The sequence below is a fragment of the Apis florea genome, unplaced genomic scaffold (genome assembly GCF_048593485.1).
Source record: "Apis florea isolate Af1SG1 unplaced genomic scaffold, ASM4859348v1 contig_2272_pilon, whole genome shotgun sequence".
Classification (NCBI taxonomy): domain Eukaryota; kingdom Metazoa; phylum Arthropoda; class Insecta; order Hymenoptera; family Apidae; genus Apis; species Apis florea.
In genome coordinates, this window is record NW_028256549.1 from 4,933,282 (window position 1) to 4,953,042 (window position 19,761).

The 19,761-nt window shown below is 43.0% G+C and overlaps 2 protein-coding genes across 3 annotated transcripts in view; one reads left to right on the forward strand and one right to left on the reverse strand.

Annotated features, from left to right (window-relative positions):
* Nucleotides 1-21: 21 nt before the first annotated feature.
* On the forward strand, nt 22-9,488 carry LOC100872658 (uncharacterized). Of its 2 annotated transcripts, XM_012489983.3 has the most exons (6): nt 22-149; nt 1,571-1,952; nt 4,634-5,148; nt 5,219-5,706; nt 5,891-6,989; nt 7,141-9,488. In XM_012489983.3, exons 2-6 carry the CDS (start codon nt 1,810-1,812, stop codon nt 9,120-9,122), a joined length of 4,227 nt encoding a protein of 1,408 aa, XP_012345437.2. In that variant the 5' UTR covers nt 22-149; nt 1,571-1,809; the 3' UTR covers nt 9,123-9,488. The 2 variants fall into 2 exon arrangements, with proteins under 2 accessions (XP_012345437.2, XP_086773741.1); XM_086917615.1 differs by lacking the exons at nt 22-149; nt 1,571-1,952 and adding an exon at nt 3,072-3,249.
* Nucleotides 9,112-19,761, reverse strand: part of kl-2 (dynein heavy chain 2, axonemal kl-2) — a 32,154-nt gene continuing 21,504 nt past the window's right edge. The window contains exons 43-63 of the mRNA XM_086917735.1: nt 19,192-19,479; nt 18,255-18,445; nt 17,539-17,714; nt 16,819-16,970; nt 16,046-16,210; nt 15,814-15,980; nt 15,418-15,589; nt 14,764-14,976; nt 14,470-14,685; nt 14,231-14,381; nt 14,007-14,156; nt 13,717-13,849; nt 13,233-13,577; nt 12,499-12,771; nt 12,096-12,440; nt 11,769-11,903; nt 11,421-11,697; nt 10,859-11,266; nt 10,153-10,668; nt 9,731-9,881; nt 9,112-9,644 (exon numbers count right to left, since the gene is read on the reverse strand). Of these exons, the coding sequence (XP_086773861.1) occupies nt 9,490-9,644; nt 9,731-9,881; nt 10,153-10,668; nt 10,859-11,266; nt 11,421-11,697; nt 11,769-11,903; nt 12,096-12,440; nt 12,499-12,771; nt 13,233-13,577; nt 13,717-13,849; nt 14,007-14,156; nt 14,231-14,381; nt 14,470-14,685; nt 14,764-14,976; nt 15,418-15,589; nt 15,814-15,980; nt 16,046-16,210; nt 16,819-16,970; nt 17,539-17,714; nt 18,255-18,445; nt 19,192-19,479 (4,779 nt within the window). The 3' untranslated portion in view covers nt 9,112-9,489. The remainder of the gene's footprint in view (nt 9,645-9,730; nt 9,882-10,152; nt 10,669-10,858; nt 11,267-11,420; nt 11,698-11,768; nt 11,904-12,095; nt 12,441-12,498; nt 12,772-13,232; nt 13,578-13,716; nt 13,850-14,006; nt 14,157-14,230; nt 14,382-14,469; nt 14,686-14,763; nt 14,977-15,417; nt 15,590-15,813; nt 15,981-16,045; nt 16,211-16,818; nt 16,971-17,538; nt 17,715-18,254; nt 18,446-19,191; nt 19,480-19,761) is intronic.

Genomic DNA, 19,761 nt, shown 5'->3' on the forward strand with positions numbered 1-19,761 from the left:
TTCGACGACAGAGGGTGGTCATCGGGGCTTCCACCGATTATCCAATCGATTTTTGCCGTTCAACTGTGCAAGTGTTGCGTTCGAACCGGTGATTCGTCGATGATTGTTGACTGTTGTGTAGAAAGAATTACGAGCGTGAGTGCGAAAATGTGAGTAGTTTTTACTAAAAGTGATATTTGTTATATAGCAGTGAATAGTAGTTTTTTTTTAAAAAATATTGATGGAAAATTGAGAGAGTTAGACAGAGTTGCTTTTTAATTCTCTTTGTGCGAGCTTTTAATTTCTGTTCTTTTTTTTTTTTTTTTTTTTTTTCATATAACTTGTTGTAGGTTGATGATTTTTCCTCGAGAAATCCTCTTAGAATCCTTTCACGTGAAAGAGAATTTGAAATTTTGTTATTTCGAATGCGTTCAAGAGGAAAGTTTTCAAAGCTTCTAATTTATTTTTCCAAAAGTATCCATGAAGTATCATAAGTGTGTGCATCACACCTTATCTGTACCATATATCTGATTTATCAATTTATTTTAAAATACAAAAGTACTCGATCATCGCTCATAAACCGATCTCTTTTGTTTCTCGGCCTCGATCCACTCTCATAAAAACACGATGAGGCGACTCGTGTTTCATTCCCGGCCATCGATCCTCGATTCTTCTTATATAACGCGAACCAGTCGACTTGTGGATCGAGCATATAGTCGTACGTTGGAGGTTATATTTATTGGATACCTCGATAATAGCGGGACTCGTCAAAGTATTCAAATTTGCCTCACTCACCAGCGAGGACGATTTAAGAGTGATTAAGAGGATTAATTGCCTCTCCCTTCGATCGTTGCACTTGTTGTTGTTACTTTAATAAATCCGTTCAGAAACTTTTCCCGCACTCAGTCATTTGTGTACTTTATGCGTACGATTTTATTTCGTGGAAATTTTTAGATATTTTTTTTTTTTTAAATTAATCTCTCGTCGATTTTTTTAAATTTTCGGGTATATTCGAATTTACACGGATACACTTAACACTGTACGCTTAGAATTTTATTATATTATACATATTTGAAAAAATTTTAATCGTGGTTAATTTTGAGACTTTCAGATGTTTGAAAATTTATACGATATTTCAACACGTGCCGGGATTAATTTCGCTCGTATCGTGTTTCGCCTGTTTACCGATATTTCATTTTTTTTCACACGTCGTTAATTTTTCCTTGGGTAAGAATCGATCGTATCTTAACAATCTTAGATACGAAAATCTTGATTCACATTTATTGTTACCGTTCTAATAATAATTAATAAAAAAATCACAATCCTCAATTTTAAATTGCCCGATTCTAAAATATACCAACAAAGTTCAGGAAATAAAGTTCAGAACTAGAAATATCATTGAATTTTATATAAAAATAAATCGATCTAAAAAAAAAATCAAAGATCAAAAATCTGAATCTATTCAGAATTCAATCTACGCGATTGAACCTTCTTTCTTAAATACACTTTCACACCAAGGAAGGAAAACATAATAATTTTTTAATTTTCAATAAGAGCAAACTAACGTCAATTTTCTCACGAATGGATGCAGGGTGGAAAGCGAGAAGCGGTGCCTCGCGACGCACTGACAGGAACGGGAGGGCGGGCGTCCACCGGTACCACCGGAACTTCCGCCAGTTCCTCCGCGGTAAACCGAGTCGACTCGAGCGGAGTCGAGCCGCGAAACTCGGCTCTGACCACGGCGATATCCTCAACCGTTGTCCAGTTAGCTTTTGTTCGCCGCCGTGATCGTCGACGAATCACGTTTTCCACGTATCGCTTGCTCGCGATATGTACACGAACAGGTGCGTGAACGAGAGGACCTCCCTCACCAGACCTTTGGATTCACCGGATTACGTGGAATTCGCGAGTTTGCTGAGAAGCAGGAAGACCCGTATCAGACAGTTCCAATGCTGCATCTGCGCTACTTTGATGTGAGTTCAACTTGCTTTTTTTTTTTATATTATTATTTCATTTTGTCGGGTTGTTAAAGCGACGGGAAAAAGTTTTGGAAAGTTCGTCAAAATTGTGGAAAATTTTTATCAGGGGGTTGACTCTGTTTTGTTTGCAGAGGCAATTTTGAAAGATTCTTTTTTCGATTGTTTTTTTAATTGTTTTGGAAAGGGGATATGGAGAGAGATTGGTTCTTTTTGTACTTGTTTATTTAAGAAGAAAATTTGTCGAGAAGATTGAAATGCTGTAAAACGAGTATAAATTGTTCTTAATCTTTTTTTTTTTTTTTTTTTTTAATTTTTATTTATATTCCAAAGAGAATCTCTTTTTACTTTAAATATGTTTCAGTAAATTTTTTCTAACCTTTCATTTTTTCTCTTTAAGAGAAATAATATCCGTATAATTTTATTGCAATTTTAATTACCAATAATATTAATTACCAATAATAAAATATTATTTTCTATCGATGAATGTTCGACGCATTACGCGTTGAAATACAACTTGCATCTGGACAAACATCAATCCTATATTTGACCGCATTAAGAATTTGCGTCTTTAATTAAGCGTGTTTATATAATTACCAGAGAGGACGAGATATGCACGTGATGTAACGTGGATACTCGCACGTATAATTAATCACAATCAAATAAACAGGTCAAAGAACCAAAGAATCCAACCAATTAATTTAATTATTTTTTTTCACTGAAACGGATTTTCAAATCTTAACAAAATAAACTATACCTCCTTTAAAAAAAAAAAAACACACACCCATCCCAAAAAGATACAAGCTTCTTCAATCAACGATCATCTCTCAAAAACTTTTTGCCATGGAAGAAGAAAAGAATTTTAAAAGAGTTATTAAATTACGAAAAAAGAATTTTTTCCCATTTTAACGTTTGATATCGTGATAATGCTAATAATCCAATTTTTCCATTTTACTTTTCCACCCCGCGACGAAGTTCCTTTCGATTTCGTGTCTCTCGATAGAAAGAAAAATAAATAAAGAAGGAAGGAAAAAATGATCGTGTCCCCACCGTAAGCGGATACTTATGTAAAATCATCGCTCACCTCGAACCACCGGCCGCCATCGTTTCAGTGTGGTCGTGGTCTCGACGACGAGTGCGCGTGCAACCAGAGAGACATGCCTTCCTCGGAGAAGACTTCGTTGACCGGTGATAATCCGACCAGGGTTTACTACGGTCAAGACGCGTTGCCGTTTTATTCTCATACGAGGAGACAACTGTTGCGGATTCGATGTATCGCGTACACGATCGCGGTGTGAGTCGTATTTTATTGTCGTTTTTAAAATAATCGTAGATTTATCTATGGTTCTTTTTTCTTTTTTTTGACTAATAATATTTATTTGAGTCCTAAATCGGGTAAATAATCAAAAATAACGCGAGAGGAAATAAGCGTGCATTGAAAAGATTTAATGATAAATTAATAATAATATTTATTATTATTGATTTAGAAAAGAAAAATCGAAGGAAAAATTAAAAGTACGAATCAAGTGATCGATAAGGATGGAAAAAAAATATGGAATTTTTCAAATAAAAATTTTCATCACTGTTTCAAGATCGCGTGTCAAGCATATCAAGTAAACTGCCGTAATAATGTACTTCTATTCGAGAAGTATTAGATCGTTTTAAAAAATGGAATTATATATCGTCTCATGATTTTATTTGACAACAACGGATTGCAATTTAATGTTTAGTTATTCAATGTTAAATTTAGAATAGCATAATTGAGAAGAGATCAATTGGTCAGCAATATCATTTACAAAAACTACAAATTAAGATTCTATATCAATATTATATCACGGAATATCACATGTTACTTTTAAAAATACATATGTTTTAACAAACAGAGACAAAGATTCTAATTTTCAATTCTAATTGAAAATTCAATCATGTATACTTGCTCCACGTTTAGAAATCACATTTTTCATAGGATTGGAAAAGTTTAACGTGTAAAGGGGATATCGTGCAACAACGAAACCTCTCGTGGTTTCTCTGTTGCGGTTTCTGCGCGAACAATATGAATACACACGACAGATCTATCAAACGAGAATAATATCCTCCCAGATCGCCAAGAATACCGATTCGATTTTGCAAGCAAATGTCAATATGCTTTTTTTTTTCCCGAGAATGATCTCGGATAAAATGGCGTCGACACACACAATATGGCGGATATTAAGAACAACACAGGCCCTTTATCAAATTTACGGGATGAAATGGCGTGTAATGCGTTTACGACGAGCAAACAATAGTCTTAGATAAAGTATTATGCGCGTAGGATTAGAGTTACGTGACGTTGGCCTTGATTACATGCATAATTGTACGATGACAGTGTGGTTGTCTAACGTTACAACTGCCCGAGCAGCTTCTTCCATGATGAATTATCAAGATACGTCGATTAATGCTTCTCCGATTAATCCTTTGGAAATTTCAGAAATTCGTTCCTATTGTTAAAAGAAAATTTTATTTTCACAAGTAAAGCCCAGTGAAAATTATTCTCTCCAATCATTTCCAATGTTATATATATATATATATAAATAATTAATAAATTTCAGAGATTGTTCATTCATAAATGGATTCTTCTAATGCATTTGAATTTTCTTAAATTTTACGTACCACAAAACGAATACTTTTTTTTGTTTCAGAGCAATCTTCACCATGGCTCTCGTAGTGACAGTGAGCTACTCCGTGAGCCACGACATGATGGACGCAGGGCCGAATCTAACGGCCCCTTCATTCGATTACAACGCGAATCTTACCAGGTCTTTGAAAAAACTGAAGCTAGGCTTCGCCCCTGGATCTGGCTCTTACACGTTGTTCAGCAACCCTTCCATCACCCCTTCCAATTCCATCTTCGTGCCTGATCAAACGGCGAAAGAAACACGGAGATTGACCAAGGAGGAGGTGAAGGAAGGGTTGAAAGCTGGCCGCCAGGCGGTCAGCGAGCGACTTTTCACGGACGCTTTAACGTCGCCGTTGCCCTCGCCGTCGCCCGAAGTCAGGCATCGCCACGCGGTCAGCACCTGCATCGACGCCGGCACGTTGGCTCTGGCCGCTGTTGCCGAGCTTGCAGCCACCAGAAAGATCGAAAACTTGAGGGCCGTCCAGGGAGAGCCGTCCGCCATTGGAAGCTTCTTCGATGCAGGATGGAAAATTTTTGGTATTCTTTCAATTTAAATTACAAATGACACGATATTCCCATAAATCCATTGGTTACCTTATTTCTACAGGCGCGTGCAAGCAACTCACCACACCTGACTGTCCGCCCACCAAATACAGGACCTTCGACGGAAGTTGCAACAGGCCCATGCAGATGGGAGCCGCCATGACACCTTTCATACGACATCTGCCCCCCGACTACGGGGATGGCATCAACGCGCCACGCAAAGCTGTTTCAGGCGCCGATTTACCATCTGCGAGGGAGGTCAGCCTGATAGTGCACAAGCCTTCGCCAAGCAGCAATCCGAGCTTCACAGTGATGCTGGCCGTTTACGGCCAGTTTTTGGACCACGATATCACGGCCACTGCGCTCAGCCAAGGCCTGAACGGCACTTCCATTCCGTGTTGTCCACCGTCCGACGGCCATCCCGAGTGCTTCCCCGTCCCCGTCTCGTCCGGCGATCCCGTCTTCGATGTCGCTGGAAGAACCTGCATGGACTTTGTCAGATCAGCCCCCGCGCCCCAGTGCAAACTCGGCCCCAGGCAACAGTTGAACCAGGTATCCCGAAACAATAATTCGAATAATTTCCTAATCAATTCAATTCATCGATTCGAATTCTTGAGGGAGATGATAAGGGCTTGCGCCGTTAACAACGCTGCTAATTAACTTCATTGTATCGTTTCGATCGTGATCACTCGATGGAAACGAGATTTTTTTTCTCTTCGACACTTTCATTTCGCAGGTATCGGCGTTCATAGACGGGTCGACGATTTACGGGGCGGACAAGAGCGCGGCCGAGAGTCTGCGAGAGTTCACGGGAGGCCGTTTGAGGATGCAGCTGACCCCCGACAATAGGACCCTGTTGCCTGCCAGCACGGATCCCAACGACGGCTGCAACCGCGAGGCCGAGAGGCGAAGGGGAAGATACTGTTTCGCGGCTGGCGACGCGAGGGCCAACGAGAATCTGCACTTGACCACGATGCACCTGCTGTGGGCGCGGCAGCACAACAGGGTGGCCGACCGATTGGCCAGGATCAACCCCTCGTGGGACGACGAGACCCTGTACGAGGAGTCTCGACGCGTGGTCGGCGCCCAACTGCAACACATCACGTATCGGGAGTTCGTGCCGATTATTCTGGGCGATCGAGAGACGGACAAGAGGGAATTGAGACCTGTGGAGTCCGGTTACAGGAAGTGGAAGTTGGAGAGGAACGACACGAGCTTCGATCCGAGCGTGGCCAACAGTTTTGCCGCGGCCGCGTTCAGATTCGCCCACACCTTGCTGCCCGGATTGATGAGGATGACCGACGAGAGGGCGGGGACTTCGTCCTACGTGGAGCTGCACCGGATGCTGTTCAATCCTTACAGCCTGTACGCGGAGGGAGGGCTGAGGAGTTCAATCAACTCAGCGACAAGAAACGTGATCCAGATGACATCGGCCCACGTCACCTCTCAGCTGACCAATCACCTGTTCGAGGACCCTGTCGCGAATGTTACCGTCCCGTGCGGCCTGGATCTGGTCTCGTTGAACATACAGCGTGGAAGGGATCACGGGATTCCCGGTTACACGGCGTGGAGGGAATATTGCGGATTGGGAAAGGTGGAAAGTTTCTCCGACTTGGAAGGCCACCTGGATCCGCAAAGTCTCGAGGATATTGCCTCGTTGTACGAGTCCGTACACGATATAGATCTGTACACGGGGGCTTTGGCCGAGTTGCCCAACTCTGGTAGCATCGTTGGGTCTACTTTCATGTGCCTGATCGCCGATCAGTTCGTCAGGTTGCAGAGGGGAGACAGATTTTGGTACGAGCTGGCCGGGCAGCCTCATTCGTTCACCGAAGGTGAGATTCTTAAAAATTTGGATCTTCAAATTCGACTTTAAGTTGTATTTTTTAACATTATGATACGTGGAATATGAAACAACAGGGAGGAATAATTTGTCGCAACAAGTCTCGTCTCGTTTCTTCTTCTTCTTTTTTCTTTTTTCCTTAGATCAACTTACCGAGTTGCGCAAGATGTCGTTGGCGAGGTTGATTTGCGACTGTTCGGACGAGATAGGACAGATCCAGGCGGAAGTGATGCGAGCAGTCGGCCCAGAGAATCCCATGATCTCTTGCGAGGATATACCAGCACCTTCTTACGAGCCGTGGAGGGAAACAATTGAGCGAGCAACATCGTTCAATTGGACAGGTTTGAGGGACGACATCAACAACACGATCGAAGAAATCGTGGCTTACATCAACAACTCCAGGACCGGTTTGGACACCGATTGGCAAGCGTTTAAAAATTACATAAGCGATACATTTTCTGATCTTAGAAATCAATTGTCCGAATTGCGTCCATCCAACGATAGCCAAGCAGCCAAGGAAAGATCGGATTCGATATCAGATTCCGAACCGTATCGATATTGGATCGGGTTAAAAAGTAACGTGACGAGATCGTTGAATCGCTCTATGCAAACGATGACTGGCGGGCCAGCCGCTGTGACGAAGTGGATGGCGTTTAAACGAAGTATCGTCGATCAGTTTGCCAGTTTGAAGGATCAGATCGCAGCTATGAGAGCAGATGTTGCGCCCAAATTGGAGATGAGGAAGAAGAAGTCCGAGCAGGAACAGATTTCGAACGTGAACAGTTCGAGGATGAACGACACGATTCCAGCGATCTTCGATTGGAAGAACTTCAAGAGCAACGTAATATCTTCCTTGAACAACACAATCGCGAATATAAAAGGCGACAAAATGCCTCCTCCTGGTGATCCAGCTTGGGCCACGTACAAGGACCAATTTTCCGCCTTTAGGAACGAAATCGATAGCCAGAGATCCGCTGCACTGGCAACGGAGAAATCAAACGCGTCCTCCGATTGGTCAACGTACAAAGATCGGATCGTCGAAACCGTGAACGAGATCGTGGATAAGATCAAGAATGGAATGCCTCCTCCTGGTGATCCAGCTTGGGCCACGTACAGGAACGAGATTACGAAAAGTTTCTCCAACTTCATTCCATCGTCTTTGGAACACGCCAACACGAGCGAAAACGTTCCTTTTCGTTCAACTGCCTCTGCACCAGTCACGAGCAACAACACGTCCAATCTGACTCTCGATTGGTCAGAGTTCAGAGCACGAATCAACGATTCCGTGATCAGGATGATCGAGGGTATTCTGAGCAAGAGACCAACGGAGATCGATCCGATCGCTTGGGCAGTGTTTCGAGCCACAGCTGAAGACGAATTCGCGAAGCTGAGAAGCGAAATTGGGAGCATTAGAGACGAGTGGCTGGGAACAGAAATAGGCAGAAAAGGAAAAGATTCGTCGAATCTTGGGGCAAACTGGTCCAAATATAATTATTCTGAGTTTGATTCGCTCGTCGTTCCCTCGAAAGAGGAATGGGACGATTTTAAGAAAGAGATCAACGATACCGTGATGAATATCCTGAGCGTTGCCAACTCGTCCAACGAGTTCGGTTTCGACGAGCTTCACACGATGTTCAATCGATCCTTCACCGATCTTAGGAATCAGATCTCGTCTTTGAGAACGTTGATCGAGGAGACTTACGATAATAAGACAGCCGCCGATTGGCTCAGCTTCCAAGCACAAATGAATTCCACGGTGAAGGGTCTGGTCGATGGTTCGAGGAAAGGCGACGAGTTGTCCACGGAAGATGCGATCGGTGTCTTGTTCAAAGCTAAAGAAGAGTTGTCGAATGTTCAATTGCCGGCGAATTCGGCCGCGATTCCGCCCGCGGAGTGGATTCAATACGCGTCGCACGTGAACAAAACGATCTCGGACGCTCTGAGAAACATCAACGACTCTAGGAATCATTATGGAACGATGATGCTCAGAGCAGAAGAGACGATAACGTCATCCTCGTCGTCCAACGATCCTAAGAAATTCGAAACGAATTGGTTAATCGTTTCTTGCCTTCTTGGCTCGTTCCATGTGTTCACGATGATATCAAAGTTCCAAATTCGCGTGTAAATTTTTCTTTATTTCAATTATTGTGTATATATATATATATATTCTATTGTTTATAGAAACAGACTTTTATTATACTATATACTAACCAAGATAAGAAATGAGAATATATAGGAAGAATGGAAGGGAAATGATAGTGTCGATTCAAAAAACGTCGTTCCTTTTGTAAAATTCTACTTGAAAGAAAAAAAAATGGCGAACGTACGACACTCTAATGGATTTTGATATTTCGATATTCTCTACAATATTTCAAAATCCATAAGGAGATCGCACGTCGATTCGCCGAAAAAAAGTTCTAACTTAATTCTAATCAATTGATTAACCGATTGATTGGTAATAAAAATAAAAAGAAAAACTACAAACAATTAATCTACGTGGCAAGACTCAACAATAACGCAGTGCCTCTTTTTATCCAGAAATCCGATCCTTCGGGACCCGCATTCAAATCGACCGCCACAACGAATGCAGGTCGTCCCTCATCCCCGCTTCTCTGAGGATAATAATAACAGGGGCAAGAGTAGAGTCCTGCGAAAGAGAGAGAGAGAAAAAAAAAAAAAGAAAAGAAAATTGCATTATCTTTATTCCTTCCCCAATATTTTATCGTTGTTTACCTCTGGTTCTCTTTCTAAGGAGTTCCGCGGGCCGGAAGTGTATCACCGGCATGTTGCAAATAAGTTGCATAGGAGCCGGCTCGATGAGAACGCTACCCCTCTTGTCCCAGCCTGCGCCTTCCAGATATATGGAGCGTACGTACACGCCGTCCTGTAATGGAATGTACACACAGTTAGACGCATTGCACACACATATACACCCGTTTCCTAGACGAGATCCCTCCTATCTTTCCAAGCCTCGTTTCCGATGTTATCGAAGAGAGGCAAGCAGGAAATAATTGGATCGATTTCCAGGGTAAAAATCATTTTGATTCAATAACTTCGAACTTTTATCCTAATTTTCGTTCCACCAACGAGGAGGCGAATAAACAATTAAAGCTTGACACCTTAGACGAGGGTTGAAACAGTTTGAAAATTACCACAGGTGGTTCGACAATGGCCGTCTCGTCGATCGTAAAAACGGTGAACTCCCAGGACAGGGTATCTATGGACACGTTCCACATCCTGGCGGACGTCTGCAATACGGCTGTAAGGAAACCGGTTGGGAAAGTGTACGCGGCGAGCCAGAACAGAACAGGTGCATGAGTAGTTGAGGCCCATTCCCTGAAGTGTTCCACCCTATTGACCAAATCCCTCGTCCAAGCGCCCAACAGCTTCAACGAGGGATACGCCATGAGCCAGATCGAGGGTACACGGCCCTCGAACACGCAGATGAATATGTCCTCGAGTTCAGGGGACATCAGTATCAAACCCTTGATGGCCAATTGGAGATCCGTCAGGCTGCTTCGAGTCTTTCGTAGCAGCGCGTTGTATCGTTGTATCTCTTGGAGCAGTACCACGTCCAACGGTTGTCTCTTTGGACCTATCAACTTCACGGTTGCCTCGTAATCGATGTCGTCTGGTATTCTTGATAATATGTCCGTGGTTAATTGATTCACCTTGAGAATTAATCGATTGGTTGGAACGGAAAAATTGTTATTGATCACGTTCAAGAATGTAAAATAATAAAAAAGAATTCATCGTGTTATATGAGAAAAATCTGTGTGTATACATATATAAATATAAAATTTTATAAATCGTAAAACTATTCTGGAAAAATGAAGATTCCACGAAGTTTGACGAGCATACTTTTTCCTCTTTGCTAACTTCTTCTTTCGTAACAGTTTGAACCTGGAGTTCCATCAAAGTTTCGAACATATTTCTAGTTTCCATGATTAAGCAGGTGATGTCCGCGTTCGGGTGTTGACCGAATGCTTCCGGTTTATCGACGGCAGGTAAGACAGCTATGAAATCTAGGTAGGATCCCAACGAACCATCCTTCGGTATGTAATAGGTTGGCAGCGATGACAAACGATAATTAGGGACAGTCAGAGCCTCATCCGTGAAATATTGTTGAACGTATGTCATTAACAATCGGCGGTCCCAATCGTCGGTCACGTGGCCGCCGTAACAAACACCCGCTATGAGATATTTCAACGAATCCCACGGAGTTTCTGGATACTCGTCCAGATATACCTGTAGAAGATTCTCCGACACCTGTTTTCGGACAAAAGAATCGATCCATTTTTTCATTTTCAAGATAATATCAAAAGTCAAAAATCGATCTCCATTTCGAATTGAACGAAGGGACCAAACTTTTCGCTCGGATATTTCCAAATATTTGGCCAATCGCTTGGCAAATCGAAATTACCACAAAATCGGAGTCGTTGAAACTGTAGATGACGTTCCAGCCCAATTGCTGAAACTTTTTACGCTCGAGGAGAATCGCGTGGAAGAATACAAGGGCGAACAGAAGCTTCTTGTACTTGGACTTTGCCTGGCAGAGCTCGAACTGATACTCGGTCATCAAGCTGTAAAGTCGTTTCATGTTTGCCTTCAAACCTTTCGGCGGTTCCGTGGTCATCTTTATACCAGCTTGGAGGATCGATATGGGGAATTGGGGAGTCGGGCTCGAGCTAAGCCACAACCTGCAATCGGTCGAAAACCCCTTTCATTATCGACTCGCGCGACGACGACGACGACAACGACGCTCGCTGACCTGAATTGCGGGTGTAGGGTTTTACTGGCCCCCAACATTTCCACGATCTTGTCCAATTTCGGCATCCAGCTGAGCGACAAGTGGCAGTTCGCCAGGAACACCCAGGCACCTTCTTTTGCCCCCACCTCTATCATCCTAAAGTAAAGTAAATTTTATCTCACGGAGGGATAATCGTATCAATAGTTCTCTAACATAATCTCTCTTTGTCGATCTATGAGATACACAAAGCGACATCAATCCTTAAAATTTGAAATTTGGAATTGTTTCTTTTGTTTAAAGAAGTGCGATCTACGCGAGAATTTCAGTTTACGTCAATGAGACATCAACCTGGTGGCGATAGGCGCCTGTCCCTGGCCAAGGGACAGAGTCATAAAGTGTTTGGTCATTTCCTGGCTGTCGACCAACTGCATCAGGCTGCTTGTAGGATCCACGCCGGGGGAGAGGACGAATATTAGGGGAGTTTGCGCAACGGAATCGTCGAGTACCGACTTCAGATCAAGGACGGGCGGCTCGACGAATCTTTGGCCGAGATTCAGCACTATAAAGTTCGCTATGCAAAAGGAGATTCTGTCCGGGCGGCAGCTACGTATTATCAGCATCTTTTGGAACACGTTGCTATTCATTTCCCATTCGGACACCAATGGTGTGTTCTCCGGCTCCGTGGCGATATACCTGAAATTTTGATTGCTCGAACGAAACTTACGAGGGGAATTTTAATCGAACGGCTCACCAGAGGTTCCAATCCCGCGGGAATTGCTCGAACGATGAAACGAGACCGTGAAACCCGGGCAATTTATCCAGCTCCGTGATATTATCCCAAGTTTCATCGGGCAGCCAAGGCACCGGTTTATCGGGCTGGGCTTCCCTATCGAGAACGATCCCACCTCGAAGCAGGAACGCGTATTCACGAGGGATGATCTTGCCCTGGGCGTCCAGGATTTTCATGCACATGTTGAACGAGAACAACAACTTGTGATGCTCGAACAGACCCCGACAAGTATTCCTTGAAACATGTTTCTCTGATTATTACGAGAATCGAATCATCATCGCCGATACTAGCGCCACGTTGCCATTAACTACCAGTAACTATTAAGTAACTATGTACGAATCTAGAAGTTAAAACTCGATGAACTAAAAATTCATCTTAATCTTAAAGTTAAATTGCTGTACAATTGAGCTTAATCAAGACATTTTTGTCCTGTTTCTTTTCTTGTTTCTCGATTGTTACGAGATGCGAATCATCATCGCCGATACTAGCGCCACGTTGCCATTAACTACCAGTAACTATTAAGTAACTATGTACGAATCTAGAAGTTAAAACTCGATGAACTAAAAATTCATCTCAATCTTAAAGTTAAATTGCTTGCAACTGATATAATTGAGCTTCAATCAAGACATTTTTGTCTTGTTTCTTTTCCTTTCCTAGAATCAATTCTTCGCGATCGCAACGCATTATTCTCTTACTTGTACAAGGCGTAAGTGTGATACTCGTTCAAACTCTCTATCCTCTCTTCCATCTTAATACTTTTCGTGCTTTTGTCGATGGACAGCTTGAACAGGGTAATGTATGCGTCCAATGAGAACTCGTACATCGGATCGATAAGGCTCATGTCGTTGAGAACGAAGAAGAGGATCGAGGCACGATGGGCGCACGGCCTATACTCCTCTCTCGCAAGATCTATCTGCTTCTCGGTCTCCTCGGAGACGACCAACGACTCCTCGATCGAGATTGAGGTCGCCTTGGACGACTGGAGGGCGCTCAGCAAATCCAGATCGTCCAGAAGTGTGTCCCCGGCCACGCTCAGCAAACTGCACGAGATACGGTTTGAGTCTCGCGCATGTCTCCTTGTATTTCGTACTTTTTCCTTCTTGGGTATTATTATCAGACGCATAGACAAAGAGAGAGAGAGAAAGAGAGAGGATGGATGGAAAGAGTATCATATCTTACTAGAGTATTCTGTCCTCGAGCTCTTTGAGAGTTCGTTTATTGGACGCGATCGTGTACACCAGACTGTCCTTCTGTTCTTCGAGTTGAGGCTTCTCTTTCCTGACCACGATCCCCAAAAGCTGGGCTTCAAGTCCTGCGCACAGGATAATAAGGTTCCACAAAGTTCCTCTCCATCTCCCTTCCACGCGCATCCCAACCCATCCGTCCTCGTCCCTCTTTTCATTTCATCTCTACCGTTCGTTCTATCTTCACGCTTTTCTTACGTGACTCACGGTAAGACAATTAGTTACCCTCTTCCTTAATAGCGAAGTTGCATAACGTCGTTTTAGTGGATATCTCCGGGGCGTAATGGGGGTTGGCGAGTTTCGTGGTGATGAACAATCGGAACTTGTCGTGGTAAGTGATCATCTTGTCGTTGAACTTGATCATTATCTGATCCTCTGCGTCGAATGATCGAATCAAACGATTGAATTCGATCCTCGTATTTTCGTATATAACGTTATACACTACTCACCTACTTTCACGAATGCTCGATCGAGAATTGGATTCATTATAGGGTCTATCGTCTCACCGATATTCTCGAGAAGAACAGGCATGCCGAATTGGAGCGCGTATTCCAACACCCTGACGAAATCTGGTTGGCCAAAGTCGATCACCTTCAACGTCTGTTAAATTAATAATAAATTCGAATCGATACGAATTTCTTCCTCTTTTTTTTTTTTCGACATCAACATTCGCTCTCTGGATGCATACGTTCCTGGCCTCCATGTTCTTGATCCATTTCACCGCCTGGCACTGAGGATCGATCACCAACGGCCATCTGGTTCCCCTTGTCACTATGATACCGTTCTCCGTGCTGAAATTGTCCGAAGGTAGTCCTTGCATGTTCCAGTCTCTGATCACCGCCGGATCGACCAGGAATTTCGTCACGTAGAGGTCAGGCGACATTGGGATCTCCTTACTCATCACCTTAATTTCGAGAATTAATAACTCTCGGTTCAAATTCACGAAGCAAAGTGAAAAGTATCTCTCTGATTTACACCTCACCTCTTTCATCCAGATGGCTATCAGTTCCTCCCTATAATTGGACACGAACGGACCCAAATAGGACACGAAGGCGGTTGATATTAGGCAATCACCCGGCAGCCAGTCGAAGAACTCGGCCAGGGATGTGACCGTGTTCTCCCATCGGATCCTCTCGTCCGAGAGGCCGTCGACCAGCATCGCGGCTCGATCCAGTTTCAGCTTCAACAGTTCAGCCTGAAAACACGCGGTGAAAAATCGAGACTGGAATCGAATTCGAGTCGATGGAAACAGTTAAATCGAGGACCAAGCATTTTGTAGAGCAAAACGGAGTTATTATTTATTCCAACTGTTCTTAATTCGAACAAGTGGTTCGCAATTTAATTTGATCGCCTCTTTTACGAGGACAAAATCTGCGTTGCGAACGGGGGAAGAAGCGCAAGAGGTAAATATAAAGACAAACACTGTCGTGGAGGAAAAAGTAATACGAAAATTCGGGGGTAAATAGGTGTTTAAATACCGGGAGAGGGAAAGTTTACCGCGAGGCGAGCGAAATTCGTGCAAATAGAAACTGTCGGCGGAGCCAACCAGCCACACAAGGCGGCCGAAGGTATATAAGATGGTAGTTTAGTTTTCGGCCGATTTAAATCGGCACGATTATTATAATCCGTCACTTGCCAGCTTAATCAATTCTTCTTTCTCCTTCATCTTCGCGTCGTACATCTCCTGCAACACTTGCAGCTTCTCTTGCAATTTCTGCAATTGATACATCGCATCCTCCAACGCCTTCTCCTTCTCCCTCAGAGATTTCAACGCGGCCTGCAACTTTTCCCTCTTGGGCGCCACCACTCTGAAATTTCATCCACAATTCTTTTCCCTAATTCGTAATTCGAAGAAAAAGAAAAGTATCCTTTTGAAGAATTGTTCGAATGGGTAAATAAATTATTTACTGTTTTGAAAGAGAGAGAAAAAAAAGGAATTCATTTCTCAGAGCACTTGTATAAACGGGATCGGTTTGCCGAATTGAAAATAGAGAAGGGGAAAATCCTCCGATAGATTTATCTCCATGGTTACCTGTAAAGCTTCCCGTATTTTTCCATGGCGATGACCCACATGCAGAGCGACTTGGCCGCCACAGACACTATACCGACCTTTTCCGGCTCGAACTCAGGGTTCGACGTGTACTTGGAAATGGCTCTGAGCGTCCTGTCGGAGATGTTGTCCTTGTCGAAGTCTCGAAGCTGGATGGGCCGTGAAATTTTGCTTTGGATGGAGGATCATGCGTGTAAATGGTGTATATTGTTACCGTTGCCAGGAAGTTCACGTCGGCGAGTTGACGCTTCGACTCCGCCCAGCTCGGCTCCGAGTTCTTCAGGATCATCACCGCCTCCATCACCATCTCGACTTTCGGCGGCGGACGCGTGAACGATCGTATCTCGGATATATCCTTCTTGCTCAGCGCTTCCAGTGCCTGTATAACAATTATATGGTTATTTGTTTGTTTGATCATCGTTAAGAATATTCCCTGATAAAATTAGTCTTGTATCTTGTTTCAAAAAGAATAATGTAACACGATGACGAAGATATCCTTAGAATCCTAGATATATTAATTACAAAATTTAACGAGATCATACTTTCTTTCAACTTACAGAAGCGAAACACAGAAGCTGCAACAACTTGTAGAATAAATTTAATTAAACGAGGTAATACGAGTCATGTTTGAAAAATCTGTTGGAATATTTCAACGATCGATCGAAAGACAAAACGAATGCGGCGTCGCCGCCATATTGACTTCAAGACTTTTCCCCGACAAAGCAGGGAGATCCGAGGGAACGAATTTACGTAACACGTCCGGCGTTACTGCTCTCCATAAAACGTGGAACTTTGGCCAGGAAACTTTTTCGGACGGCGTGCATAAAACGGCAAGGAACCGATCGAAGGGAAAAAGGTCGAGCGTTGTTCGCAAATAATAAAGATGTACACCGATATCTAATTCCTGTATCCTTCGACTTGGCTGGCGCTATTTCGATCACGAACGAGAATTGAATGCAGGCAAGAGGATGAAAAAAATTAACGGACCTTCATAGCCTCGTTCAGCGCCGGTTCAACAGTTGCCAGGTCAGCTCGAGCGATTTCCTCGAGCTTCTTGCACTCCTTTTGCTCCTCCGCGATCTTCTGCGACCGTGCTGCCACCGTCTTCTGCGTTTCGTCCGCGTCGCGACGTTGATTCACTGTGAGAACAAGTTTTTCGTTTCAGAGTTTGGGAAATAGCGATGCGTGTCACAAAAATGAATTAAACTTAATATAAAAGTGGCGTAGAAAAGTTCAAATTTTCAACTCCCCAAGTTGAAGAATATTTCTTTGATTCGAACAATTTGTCGAACGAAATTAAGAAAGTAGAGGAAGAAATATGAATGCAATAAGAGAAATAAAAGAATAATTTTTTAATTCGATCGTATTCGAACAATTTGTCGAACGAAATTAAGAAAGAAGAAATGTGTAATAAATATATAAACTTAATATAAATTTTCAACTGTCCAAGTGAAAGAATATTTCTTCGATTCGATTATTCATCAAAAGAATTTGTGGATTGAGAAAGGAAATTCACTAGATGTTAATTTTAGGGAAGTGTACATTTTATCTCGTTAAACGATTCACCAAGAGTGAATTATCATCAATTATATAGGGTTAGGAGCTGTCGCTCGTGGGTCAAGGTAACGATAACGGTGAGTTCACCCTTGTGGTTCGATGTAAATGCACCTAATGACGATGCATCAACGTTGAGAGGATGACAGGTACCTATCGTTACCAGAAACTCTTCGCATTCCCTGGTTGATTTATAAACCTGTTCGTGTGTGATTTCCAGTTCCGCAGCCATCTCGTTCACTTTAAGGCGGGTGTCGTCGATCTTCGAGAGACCGCCACGAAGTTTGTTCGCCTGGCTCGCCAAATCCTCCCTCTTCTCCGCGAGCATTCTGAAACCGAGGGCCATCGAGCTGACGTGTCGTTTACCTTCCCACCTTCGCCACCGCTATTTGGAAACTATCTCCAATCCTTTTACAAGAATTGAAGATTTTGATGCAATTTTTATCAAAAAGAAAAAAAAAAAAAAGAAAAAAAGAAAGGAAAAGAACCATCGTCGATTTTATACTTCCCTTTCGAAAGATTATTTTCATTGAACAAAATGTCTTGATATTGTATTATCATTACACTAAATAGTAGACAACGATCATTTTTGTTATGGACTCTTTAATTTTGTTATTTAAAACAAAAAAAAAAAAAAAAAAGAAAAGGACAATGTCTCATTGAGATCAAAGGGACGAGGAACTTGAAGGATCTTAAAATCGTTGAAAAGTTGCAATATCCAACTAGAATATCTCGGTAGCAGTTTCATAAAGATTCGTATAAACAGGGGCAAATTGCAGGTAGTTCTAGTTGGCAAGGAGGTCCGCGAATTTTTCAAAAGAGGATCCCTTATAAAAGGGATTTCGCCGGCAACGTTAACCAAGACTCACACTTTGTAGCCTGCGACCAGTTCGAGGAAATTCACTGGCGTCACGTAATTGTACCGCTTCATCTCGGCGGCCATTCTGTTGGAAAACTGCGACACCGTCTCATGGATCAAGGAGAAGGTCGCCGCTATTCCGTCCCTCATTCGTTCCTCTAGCGGCGGCAAAGGAATCGCTGTCGCTGATAATCGAGGCTCCTGTTCAAAGCATTTCGTTCTTTTTACTTCAACAACTTCTTACTCACACACACACACACACATATATAACACGAAATCCATTTTCCAATAAATTTCTAAATTCGAACACCAAATATTTGTCTCCGATCATGATCAATTAGACATAAAGATTTAACTTTGCAACAATGTTTCCAAGACTTGAAAAGATTCGATACAATTATTATTCAAAAGTTAATCTTATCCGTGTTTTATGATTCACGATGAAAATTCAAACTTCCTAATTCAACGTCTTCCTAATTAAACTTTCAAGAAAAAATAAAACCTTTTAAAATAAGGAAAACGAAGCTACAACTATTACAAAATGAATAAAAATTAAAAAAAAAAAAAAAAAGAAAAGAAAGAAGAGAGAGAGAGAGAGAGAGAGAGAAAAATCCCAGATCCTATCAATACTCTTTCAGAGTGGAGAGCACGATACGTGATCGAGGCAAATTCGAAAATATTAAGCGCCTGCTCGCCGGAAACGCTGTTGGACGATTGCATTCCGGAAGGAAGGAAGCTCGCCAGACGGAGGAGGGGGGCGAGGGCGAGCCGTCGAGAGGAAAATAATCGGATTCCACGAAATAGAGAGGACGTGGATGCGGTTCCCTCCCTCCCTCCCCCCCTCTCCCCCTCTCCTGTTCTTTCTCGAGTGTCTCGTGTATCCCGGAGAAAATCGGAATCGAATGGAATCGATCGGCCGGAAGGGGGCCGCTCGCCCAAGGACCAACCGGTTTAGTTTCGCCGGTGATAGTGAGCGTCAGATTGAGATTCATGAGGAACTTGTTGCCAACTTCGAGCAGGGCTTCCCTCGGCCATTCCAGGAACCAATCGATGGTCGTGCAGTTGATCAGGGCCGGGTACTGGCGTAATCTGTTCCTGAACGCGTCCCCGATCGGGCTCATGCACACCACCAAGTGCATATTGGCACGCGACCGCTCGATCAACAGCGCGTAGATCGTTTCTGTCGTTGGTATCCGTCCAAGCCGCGTCGCTTCCTTTGTCAGTTTATTTTTAATCTGCGCAGAGAACACACGGCGTGGGTGCATTTATATGCACGGCGTATCGGTGTATCTCGATCAAGATATTTTATAGCAGAACGCCCGAATTCTTTTTAGACGATTCGACACGTTCTTTCCTGTTATTCGAATTTGTATTTTTGTTCAAAATTATGTAATGTGATTGTTGATAAACGTGAAGTGAAACGGTATTATACGTAAACGATAAATCGGAGGGAAATTTTGAAAAGAAAAAGAAAAAAGAAATTAGTAATTAAAAGGTTGAATCTCTGAGGGACTTAC